The 12,112-nt window shown below is 38.0% G+C and overlaps 1 protein-coding gene across 3 annotated transcripts in view; it reads left to right on the top strand.

Moving 5' to 3' along the window:
• Nucleotides 1-12,112, top strand: part of SYNPO2 (synaptopodin 2) — a 163,775-nt gene that overhangs the window by 116,006 nt on the left and 35,657 nt on the right. For all 3 annotated transcript variants that reach the window (XM_032401095.1, XM_032401097.1, XM_032401096.1), the window contains exon 2: nucleotides 10,787-10,938. In XM_032401095.1, coding sequence (XP_032256986.1) covers nucleotides 10,787-10,938 — 152 coding nt within the window. The remainder of the gene's footprint in view (nucleotides 1-10,786; nucleotides 10,939-12,112) is intronic.

The following is a 12,112-nucleotide window of genomic DNA, read 5'->3' on the forward strand; positions in this document are numbered from 1 at the left end:
CAAAGGTGGCTGAAGCCACTTGCACCGTAGCCTTCAGGGCAATGACTCCTACCTGTACTAGGAGTCATTGTATTCCTCACTGTCACCAGGTGACTTAAGAAACAAGATTCTGGTTTCATATCAGGATATTCTTGATAAGGCAGTAAAAGCTTGCATTTTTTTTTTTTAAAGATTGTATTTATGTTTTTGGAGAGAGAACGCAAGTGGGGGAGGAGAAGCAGGAGAGGGAGAAAGAATCCCAAGCAGACTCCTCACTGAACACAGAGCCCGATATGGGGCTCGATCTCACGACCCTGAGATCATGACCTGCGCCAAAATCAAGAGTTGGACGCTTAACCGACTGAGCCACTCCGGTGCCCCAAAGCTTGCATTTTATTAAATTTTCAGCACACATATTTTTAATATCCTGTGTGACAAAATGAAAATATACATAAAGCACTCTGACTGAATACTGAAGAACAATGTTTGCCTTGAGGAAACACTTGGACAATCCTTTTAATTGCAAGCTCTACTAGCCTTTTTTTTCACCATTTTTACTTTAAAGAATGACTGACAGACACATTGTGGTTAATCAGACTGGGCATTCAGTAGATACCTTCTAAAAAATGAGCAAAATGAACCTGTCACTTCAAGGAAAACGCTGCCAGTATTTGAACTTTCAAGGGAAAATTAAGTTTCATCTGCCACTGTGAATTTGACAGCTTTTCAATACTTAAAGACTTCTCTGATGAGAACATTGATGATATTAAGGAGGGTGATTTTGTATATTTGTATAATGAAGTGTGTCAACATTTGGGAGATCTGCCTGACTCAGTGAATCAATATTTTCCAAATGACAATGTGTGGTGTAACAGAATCATGAATCGGTAAAAGGTCCATTCAAAGTGCAAAATACGCCAATGGATTTTAATGTAACCAAGTATGAAAAGTTCATTGCTGTGGTTTTAAATTTCACATTGCAACTTTAGAAACTACCACTTGTTGAGTTTGATGTAGTATCAAAGAAAAATATCCAAAATTATCTGAAAAGCTATTAAAATACTTTTCCCTTTTCCAACTATATATATATATATATATATATATATATATATATATATATATATAATATATATGTACACATACATATATCTGTGTGAGGCTAGATCTTCATACACTTTAATCAACACAACATTAATACAACAGAATGAAGAAGCACATATGAGAATCCAGTTGTCTTCTATTAAGCTCAGATACTAAAGAGATTTACACTAAATTATCTTAGTGTTAAAAAGCAGTTATTTTTCATAAAAACATACTGTTTATGTTAACATACCAGTTATTGTACTTTATAATTAATTAATGAACACAATTTTTAAATGTCTCACTTTTTATTTCTAACTTGGTAAGTATCAATAGAACCCCTAAGAACAAAATATTTTGAAAGTTTGCTATCATTCATTAGATTGCAAATGGGTCCTAAGATCGAAAGGTTTAGAATTGTTGCTCTGGGTCACATACTCTTAAATACTGATGGTGGGCTAAACGAAATTCCAGTTAACCAAAGCTCTGGAAGTGACCATTTAACCCGGGCCCTTCCTTGAAAGGGCACAGTCCTTGATTAACTTCCCCTGGCTTCCGCATCAGCTAGTTTGTTCCTTTTTGCAGCCAGATGGCTCAGCAGGTCCTGTGGCTGGGCTGGTGGCAGTATTCCAGTTATGTGAAGACAACATTGGCATTGTCTTTTACCCCACTTTCCTACTAAAATAAATGTTCAGTGCAGTCAGTGACTTTCTTGGATTAAAACTATGCAAAATATTTATAAATTTGTACTGTTGACAGTTTTCTAATTAAAACCTCCTCAAAAATTTTACATGATTCTTTCCAAAATGGAAGCACCATGACAGATCTTATATGTATGTATGTGTGTATGTGTATACGTGTGTGTGTGTGTATTGCAGTTCAACGAGGCATAGAATTAGCAATCTGGGTGGGGATTCCTTCATTCTCCTGAAAGGCAAACGATTCCCTGAAGCCCTAAATGCCTTGTCACGTGATTTGGTTGCTTAATTAAGGTACGATTTCCAGTTTGCTACTAGAGCAAAATAATAGAATTTATACGTTTTTTAAAAATCTGTACCCTTGTCATGGGGAGGACATTTTTAATGTTATGTCTACCTTCTTTATGTGTAGTTTTATGTATGAGCCATCTGAAGAAAAAACTGCTTTATCTAGTTTAGTCAAATATAGTAAAACTTCAGATGGCCAAAGGGCATTCCAGAAAGATACATTTTCTGGATATGTGAGACATAGTCAGTGTCTAAAACTAATCCATTTCAGTAAAAACACCAATACAAGAAAAGTATTTAGGACCTCAGATTATGAACTCTAATCCAGTACCTAATGTGGCAATGCCTCAGATCCAGTTATACCTTTAAATAGCAAATCTTGTTTTAGCTATTTGGGATGGTACTCTCTAAAAGGTATTACCTGTTTTTCTGCATCTAATCAATCTAGTAAAGCTGATTGAAACTTTTCAAATGACTTGAGATCATTATTATTAATGCTCACTCTTTCACTCAAGTACAATAGAGGCATCAAGTCTCATTGAGCGTGTGAGAGTTTTTTTTACACCTTCATTAAATGATCCTGTATTTGGAGTCTTTTTTTTTTTTTTTTAAGATTTTGATGTGTTTTTAAATTTTGGCTTTTACCTTCTTGCTTTGGCATTGTATTAACTGTAACATCTTTCTTTATACAGGATGCACGTTTGCCTCTCTATTTCTAATTTTCTGTAAACCAAATAAAAAACCTTATCAGAATTATATAAAATTGAACAAATAGAATGAGAAAGGGCCCCAGACACTTACAGTGATGCACAGAAGTCTTAGTGAGCTTTATTTATTATTGTATTTTGACCACTCAAAAGACTGTTGAGCTTACTTATAGGTTCTTTTTTTTTTTTAAGATTTTATTTATTTATTTTTGAAAGAGAGAGAGTACGCACACACGAGCGGGGGGGGGGGGGGGGGGGGGGGAGGGGGGGGGGAGGAGAAGCAGACTCCTGGCTGAGCAGGGAGCCTGATGTGGGACTTGATCCCAGGACTCTGGGACCATGACCTGAGTCGAAGACAGACGATTAACCGACTGAGCCACCCAGGCTCCCCTTATAGGTTCTTTAGATGACTGACTAAATTCGTATTAGGTGAGGTATTGCAGCATAATAATTATTTAGCTAATAGTAATGTGTACAGCTAACAAAATCATAAAAATAAACAGATATTTGAAAGTAGTGAATTCTAGTTCTGATGTCTTTTCTGAGTAATTTTGCTTCTACTGATTACATATGTATCTAGTCTTAGATTTCACATAGGTTTTTTAATGAATTCTTTAAAAAGCATTTTTAAAAATATTCTGTATAAATGCTTATAGAAGGAATGTTCCTTATGGGTCAAAAATCTTTATGCTGTCTTTCACATTTAATCCAACAAAAAAGCAGACAGGGACATGTCCACATAGGCTCTGGTCCATCAGTGTTTTCCTGAAAGAGCTAGGATGTTTACATTCTTAGGAAGAAAAGAAGAGCAAAGAATACCATTCCATATTTGTACTTGTTGGTTTTCTAGCATCATGGTGGCTGCTTAATAAGAGCTCATAGTAGTTAAATTGCAGCATCGTTTCTGCCTGTGAAATCACATTGGTATGCAGATCCTGAAGTATGCAGCCCCATGGATTAGGGCCCTCATTCCTGTCAAAGATAGTTATTTACTCCGGGAATGTTTCCAAGGTTGCTACCAGGAATGCTTTTTACTTTTATGGTGACTTGGTCCCTACGGGGAAGACAGTCGTCCAAAAGGAAAATTTTTTGCCTAGTATCTGTATATATATTAGTGACCAGAGCAGTAAAGTTCATAGCCTTCAAAACAAAACTCAACATGAAAACAGGCTATTGAGCTTGAATTGAGGTACTGAGGATAGAATAACTGAAAAATCCTAGTGTCTGTTTGCACTTGCACTCGTGACCTGATGTGAATATAGTTTAAGATCTATTGTCACTCTTTAGACAAACATTTTGTAAATTGAATGCCTTATTCAATTTTTTATGCACTTGTCAATGCTTTAATGGAGAAAAGCCTCATTTCCTTTTAGTAATCAACTACTGTCCTTTTAGAACATTTGTCTGAGGTAACTGTGCATGTTGATAATCATCTCACTTTCTTCTTTACAAATTCTTCACAAAGCTCTTCTTTCTCTTGTATTGATTTCCTAGTATGTACTCTATAATGGCTTTTCTGAGCTTCCTTCATTGTCCTCAAGTTTTCATCCCCTCTGCCTGCCCTTCCTCCTTTGTTCTTAGCAGATGGTGACCTCATACCATTTATCTGGTATACGTTTCTGCATTGTCTCTCCTGTCTTGAAGTATCGGAGTCTGTATCCATCTTTTTTTCTTATCTGTATCTGACTAGCTGCCGCTCCTCTCTTAACCTTCTGTGTTTGCCATTAATTCTATCATTCTGTATCAGTTCTGGGTTCATTTGTGGAAAATAGAAACCTCTCTAGTTATTTTAGTCAGAAAGGAATTCAATAAGTACTTGTAGAATTGTTGAACGATCTGGAAAGGCAGGCTTGAGGCAGGGCCTCCAGGAATGACTTCAAACAACACTGCACGACTGGCTACCCAAGGGATTGGCAACATTTGCCACAATACGGAAGCAGGGGGAGTCCGGAGCCGTTGGGCCCAGCGCTGGGTCTAGGGTTACACACCTTAGCGTTGATCTGGGATTAAGAAGCTGCCAGCAAAAGCGTTGAATCCAGAGTAAAATTGTCTCCCAGATCTGCACCAGCGAAATGGGTGCCTCACAGTCTAACGTCCCTCTCCGCGGAACTCAATCCCAAATACAAGTGTTCTTGCAGCTACACCCGCTGGGTTAGAACTACATCACACCCAGGGCCCTGGCTGCAGGAGAGTCTGGGATATGCTGTATCTTCTCAGCCTCTGTGACATCCAAGGCACACACGAATGAGCTTGGGACACAAGTTGAGCAGTCCGTCCAACGCTGCCACGGTCTTCTCCACTGACTTTTGATTTACTCAGTTATTAGTTATATTTCATATTTATTTACCATATTCTAGGTATTTTCTCAAGTCTTTTCTCCCCCTCTATTTTACTGTTTGAATTTTTGCACTCTTTGAATTTTCGCACTAAGATCCAGATGCCTTTTGCTTCCCACAATAAAGAGTTTCCTGGGGTTCTTACTGCTTTTATTCCATTGTATTCTGGTCCTTGTTTTCTTTTGCCTTGTCATCCTGAAGCTATACTGCTATTTGCTATTGATTTCCAGAAATACCGTACCACCGTAAACCTGAATTCCCAGCATCCTGTGACCTCATCTTTGGTACTAGGAAACTCACCACCAAAGATGGAGGTTTGTAGTTCAGAATCTGGTCCTTTAAAAGTCGGATTATTTCCTTAATTTCTAAAACTTAATCTACCATCATCACTGCTCTTGCTGTACCTCCCAGTGACCATTCCGACCATTTCTCTGGTCAGCTGAGGAATGCAGACCTACCTGGGGCTTCCGTGTGAGAGCCAGCTGGGCTGAGGGAATGCTTATTAAGTCTCGTCTCAGAGATACGAGGGGGATTTTGTTGAAGGCCTGAAGCGGAAAACTGAGGAAAGCCTGGAACTTCAGAAAGAGCTGCTAGATCATAGACTACTTTCCAGTTTCTATCAGAATGTTTTAATTTCTGAAATTTTACTTGTCTGAGATCATCTCTCTCATCCTCTTTTAGTTATCTCCAGGTCCCTGGGACTTCATGTTATGGATTGAGAATAGCCCACCTGTGATAAGTTAGATTTATGCTAATCTCCTCTTTCCTTTTCATATATTTTACTAGATAGAGTAGTGGAATCTACTACTTGTCTTGGTTCTGCCATTTGCTGTGACATGTTCTGACAGGACTTGTCAATGAGCTATCCGTGAAAATGCAGCCCCCGAGACAAGATTTAGTCTCACCAGCAGCAAGCTGACACAACTGATATGCCATTTACACAAGACAAAAAATAGTTCAACTACAAAGTTCTATGAGAATTCAAATCTGATACCTGCTTTCTAGTCGGTCCTGAAAGTCTTAGAAATGAAGTGATGATAAAAGAATAGAAAAAGAAACTTTTTGCATTTTGCCAGGGAATTATTAACTCCTAAAACCAAATCAGCATAGCTGAAACCTTTCCCAGATTTATTCTGTGAAATGAAAATAACGTTGTTGAATTTCCCAGAGAAGCTCTAATTTTCCATTTTCACTTGGTTGTAGTAAAATAAATCTCTCCTGGTATGGATCAAGAAGCAGTAAGCAAAAAAATACAGTCTTTGGTAAATATTTACATTACCAGTATCTCTTAGTTCTGTGGTCTGAGCAAACTGAGAGATGCTAATAGGAAATACAGTATTTTATGGATAGAAACTCCTTCTCTAATATATTATATGTGGAATGAAGTGTCTAAGGGAATGTTCTCAAGAAAAAGGCATACATTGCATGCTCGTATTGAGTCAAATCACAGTTTGCAAAAGATAATTACACTCAAGTTTGAACTTTTAACATATTGGGTCATAATATTGATTATTTTCCAATCTTTAAAGAATACCTTATATATATATATATATATATAAATCTTAAAAGAAGAAGAAAGAAAACCAAATAAAACAAAATCTCTCTTTCCCAGGTTATGGACTGACTGGGCAAGTTTTTATTTCCTCCCTGACTTTCCTTACAGCCTCTGCTAATTGTTTCTACACTCCTAAGATTCATGATAGGGGGCACCTGGGTGCAGTCCATCTGAACATTCACAAATGGAAGTGTACGTATACTTCTCATTGAGGTTTTGTAGGGATAAACGGTATAAGCATGTAGAGGGCTTAGCATAGTAAGTGCTCAGTGAAGATAAGCCCCTAGTATTTAAATATTTGTATTGTTATTTCTGCTGGGAAACAATAAATAGGCTTGTCTTCTTTCACCTCTCAGTTATGAAATGTGTACTTACTGAGGAAAAGACAGATATAACATTTATCTTTAGATTATGATGAGTTAATGCCAAATATAGGCATAAAAACTGAAAATAAACCCAGTTATTTTCAAACACCTTGTAGACAAAGTACCAACATTTTATAGCTTTTCTTTTTACTTGGCATGTTCCTTTCATGTGTGTGTGTGTGTGTGTATGTGTGTGTGTGTGTGTGTGTGTGTGAAACCAACTCATTTTTATGCATTTGCCCCTTCTTGGGTACCTCTAGGAGCTGTGCGTGTGTCATAAACTTAGTACATATTATTTCTAATCCTTTTTAACCATCTAGAGAAATAAAATTCATTAGCTCTATTTTACACTTTAGAAAACTAAAGCTCAAATGTGTAATATGACTTATTTAAGTTCAGTCAGTCAGTAATCATTGGAGCTACGCAATTGAACTCTCTCTTCCTTCTGAGTTGGCATTCTCTCCCACTACGTATTTTATGACTCTAGCACTAATGGCCTAAGAAGAGGACTGGTTGATAAATTCACTGAGATTCAGCATTGTCAACGCTAATGATCTGCATATCCAAACTTACTACTGACAGTGTATTTCATTTTCACAAATAAGAATATTTTCGGGAGTTAGAATTTTTACTCATGTACGTAATAATACACAAATATATACATTCTAAAATACCTGATTACACACAACATAAGGTAAGGATCTTTTGTACACTAATAAATGAGCCATATTGGTGAAGTTGGTGATTGCAAAGGATATGTCTGGGCGTAATAGACACTGTCGTACCATCTTGTTTGTTTTGGTAGTCCTATTAGAAATGGAAGAAGAGTAGTTCTTTCAGAAAAACCTTTGTGGCAAGGACAGTATCCCCACATTTAACATGGTTCTTGAGGAAAATATTTCCTGCTGTTCAGACAGATGTAAAAGGTCAGTGAAACACAATTGCCGCAGTTGATTCTGAATGTTGACCTCAGAATGCATGCTCTGAAGGAATGCTAACTACTCCTCCCATAATGCTTTTGCTTATTCGGATACCATTAAAAGCTCCACTTGACAAGCATAATGATGAACTGCCCTTTTCCCATCAAGCAAAACGTTTGCATGATAGACAGCTCTGTTAAGCTGGGGATTTATTTCTCTTCCAAGGATCGGTTTTTCAACTTGTTCTGCAAACCCATGAAGTTGCTTAAAACTCACACAACTTACTGCCGATAAAAGGGAAACCCCTTCTCCCCACCCCTGAGACTGGGCCTTGAGCGGTACAAGGTGTAATGATACATCTGTCTTAGAAACATAAAACCTCTTTGGTCCTCCAAAGGATGAATTTCCTGTCTGTGTTCTAGTACATCTGACTCAACTGAATGAATGGGTTTATGCTTCAAAAAATGCTTTATTATCCACCTCATCTTATTTTATAAAAAAATAAATAAATAAATTTAAATGACTGAAATGTGAACAAACAACTCTAACCTTAACTTAAATGTTCACTGTTGGATATTATTTTATCCCTGACTTATTAACAACTCTCTTGTGAGTCTTTATTTTAATTATTTCATGCAAGACAAAACAAAACAAATATATTTGGCAGGTAAATAGATATTTTTCAAAATTGGGGGCGGATTCTCTTTCTCATTGCTTTTGTTGCTTCCTTATAGCCTTGCAAATATTTTGCAATAAACTAGTATGTTCTTCCAAAACAAAAATGAGATAGTTTTGTCAGAAAACAGGAAACCACTGTAGATTATAATTTATGACCATCAAAGGACAGACCTTCCCAGAGCAAAACTACCTGAATCACTTTAAACTTCACAAGTGTCATTGTTTTGGCACTTAAAGGTATCTTTTACTTTCAAGAGTGCCACTTAACATGTAAATGCACCTGGAGATAGAAACTTAAACCTTATTAGTCAACATGCGGATTATCGATTAGTGGGCAGCTGTTGGAGGTAAGTTGAAATACGTTTCACGCCCAGTCAGAAATGAGCCTGGCTATGAAAACATTCTTCAAGAAGTATTGCTGACAAGGCTTTGATCTCTCTGGACTCAGAATCTTGATTTTAGGGGCGCCTTGGTGGCTCAGTGGTTAAGCGTCTGCCTTCGGCTCAGGTCATGATCCCAGGGTCCTGGGATCGAGCCCTGCATAGGGCTCCCTGCTCCGCGGGAAGCTTGCTTGTCCCTCTCCCACTCCCCCTGCTTGTGTTCCCTCTCTCGCTGTGTCTCTCTCTGTCAAATAAATAAATAAAATCTTTAAAAAAAAAAAAAGAATCTTGATTTTAATAGTGAGAAAGGGATCATTTTGGTGGAAAATATCTAGAATAGGATCTTAAAGTGCCATTAAGTTTCAGATTGTATGACATGTTACATGGCTCATGGAGAACTAGTAAACTCACATTATAAAGTGACATCTAACCACATTAGTATCACTTAGGGTCCCAGCAGGAAATAGGTGGCATGCTCAGAGGGTTAACTGAAGATAATATAATGCAGGGACTAAAGGCAGGTTTAAGTGAACCACCAAATGATAATGAAGCACCCGGAGATAAAAAGCCTGAAGAGGCAAGAAGATGGTACGCGTTAATTGGAATCTCGCAAGAGTTAAGGCAAGGGAGAGAGGCAGACAGACAGGAGCCGTGACTCTCTAGATGGAGGAATGGAGCCATTGCCAAACCACGACCCAGCACATTCAGTAGGGAGAACATCTGTCTACCTGATCTCTCATTCCTCTTGCTCTTTGAGCACTTGTTGGGGCTTACTGTTGACCAAATCCAACCACGGGAGCAGCTTGCAGGGAGCTCAGCCAGTGCTGTCTCTAGAGGCTGGTCCCCCACTGGCACGATGTAGCACCGAGGAGAGGGAGAAGGAACCTGGAATGGCAGAGGGAGAATAATCGGCATGACATTTTACCATAATCCGAATTATACGTGATATAAACCTCCAGTTATTCCTCACTAAGGAGCTGGTGGGGGCTCTCTGCCATTATTCTACTCCTCTAAATTTCTCTTTTCCAGGTTCTGAAAGTTCTCTTTTAGGTTTTTAGCCAGTTTTTTGTTCCACGTCATTCTGGGCAAGAATATGATACAATCGTTATAGCAGGGATGTTTTTATTATTTGCAAAATCGTCTTTCTCTTTCTTTCTTTTTTGCTAAACTTTGCTTCGTACCAAGACTTCAATAGTTGATTTCAATAAAGGATTTTTCTCTTTGACATAGTTCTTAATATCCTGGCTGCCTAACTTCCCCATTATGCTGGGACAGCTTTCATTAGTTCATTTAGCTGTACTGCTCTCTCCTTAAATTGTCCTGCCCTACATCTCCTTCTTCAGTCAGTGTTCAACCCACCTCCACAATGGAAAAGCTTTTAACATTTTTTTGAATGTGAGCGGTCACTCTCTGACTGGGATCAAACTTCACAGTGTGACGATTATTTTTAATGTAAACTCAATTATTTTCACATGTCTGCCCTCATTCTTCTCTATTCTTTATTTCTTTTATTCCAGTTCCTTTACTATAGATTTACGTTCCTTTTCCATTCACTTACAATGCTATGAATTAAATGTTGACATGATGGTGCATAATACATTGTGTGCGTGAAAGGGGTCAGAAGGGTTTAAGATGGTCTTCTTGGTCAACAGATGGATTAAAAACCAGGGCTGATTTTATACTTTGCAGATCTATTTACCTCCCAAATAAACATTTCTCAGAGATGGTGGCATGGATTTTTTTTTTTTTTTTACAAGTTATATGATTCTAACTCTTTCTTTCTTTTTTCACTCCACTCAGATCCGAAGCCAGAGCAAAGCCTCTGGGTCTGGGCTCTGTGAGGGGGATGAAGTGGTTTCTATCAATGGCAACCCTTGTGCAGACCTCACCTACCCCCAAGTCATCAAGCTCATGGAGAGCATAACGGACTCTCTCCAAATGCTTATCAAAAGGTACAAAAGATTTGTTGGAATATTGATTTTCTCCTGAAGTTAGATGGGAATGACTATAGCTTTTACTAAATATATAATTTGTCATTTATGGGGAAATTGGGGTTGCTCTGTAGAAGGGTAGTATAGTTAAACAGAAGAACCACCGTATTTGAAAAATGGCAATTAATTTTCTGGTTAATTGAGAATTAACTTGAAAATTTTTGGGTCATGAACTTTGTTGAAAATCTTAGGTATTTTAGACGAGCTCCTTAGAAAGCTCAGTATGTTGAACATAATGTAATACTTCTAGGTCAAGATTTTGTGGTGGGTCAGGATCACTACATTATAATTCCAGATTTACTGATGAATTAAAAATGTTTAACTTAACTTTAGAGAACAAACTGATGGTTACCAGTGGGGTGGTGGTGGTGGGGGTGGTGGGGGGGAGATAGGAGATGGGGCTTAAGAAGGGTACTTGTCATGATGAGCACTGGGTGTGTATGGAAGTGTTGAATCACTATTTTGTACACCTGAAACTAATATTACACTGTATGTTAACTATACTGGAATTCAAATTTAAAAAAAGAACAGCAATCAATTCCATTAAAAAATGTTTAAGTGTTAAACTGTTACACTGTACAACAATTTTTTTTTTATACAAAGAGAATGCCTAGGAGAAGGAAAAGAACAAAACCCCCTAAAAGCAGCTCGATTTCTGCTTGTCAGGACCTGTAGCAAAACCTTCTGGGTATGGACAAAAGCAGATGGTTAGAATAAAGGTTGTGGACTACTAATGGAAATCACTTGTTAATTTGATCTCCCCAAATACCACCCTCCCTACCTAATTGCTTAAAAACGCAGTAGTAAACTTTAAAGGTTAAGACAAAAGAAAACAAGGGCAATCACAAAAAAGCGACAGCATCAGCATTTTTACAGTCCTGTGCAAACCACAGGACCATGTACAAATCCCTACTGACTTTGCAAGTGAGGCTCCGACCATGCACCGTAATGCCTCCAGAAAGGAAAGTTCTGGCTTCCTGGAGAGCAGCCTTCAGGAAGATGCCAGAGGACAATCTCACACAGAATTGAAAGCTCTCCAGGTTTTGTCTTAACTCTGCAGAAACACGACGTGTGGCATTACCCTGCTGATAATCATTCACTATTGATTCTATTTCACACATGAACTCGGTAGGGC

The sequence above is a fragment of the Phoca vitulina genome, unplaced genomic scaffold (assembly GCF_004348235.1).
Source record: "Phoca vitulina isolate PV1807 unplaced genomic scaffold, GSC_HSeal_1.0 scaffold3, whole genome shotgun sequence".
NCBI classification, from domain to species: Eukaryota; Metazoa; Chordata; class Mammalia; order Carnivora; family Phocidae; genus Phoca; species Phoca vitulina.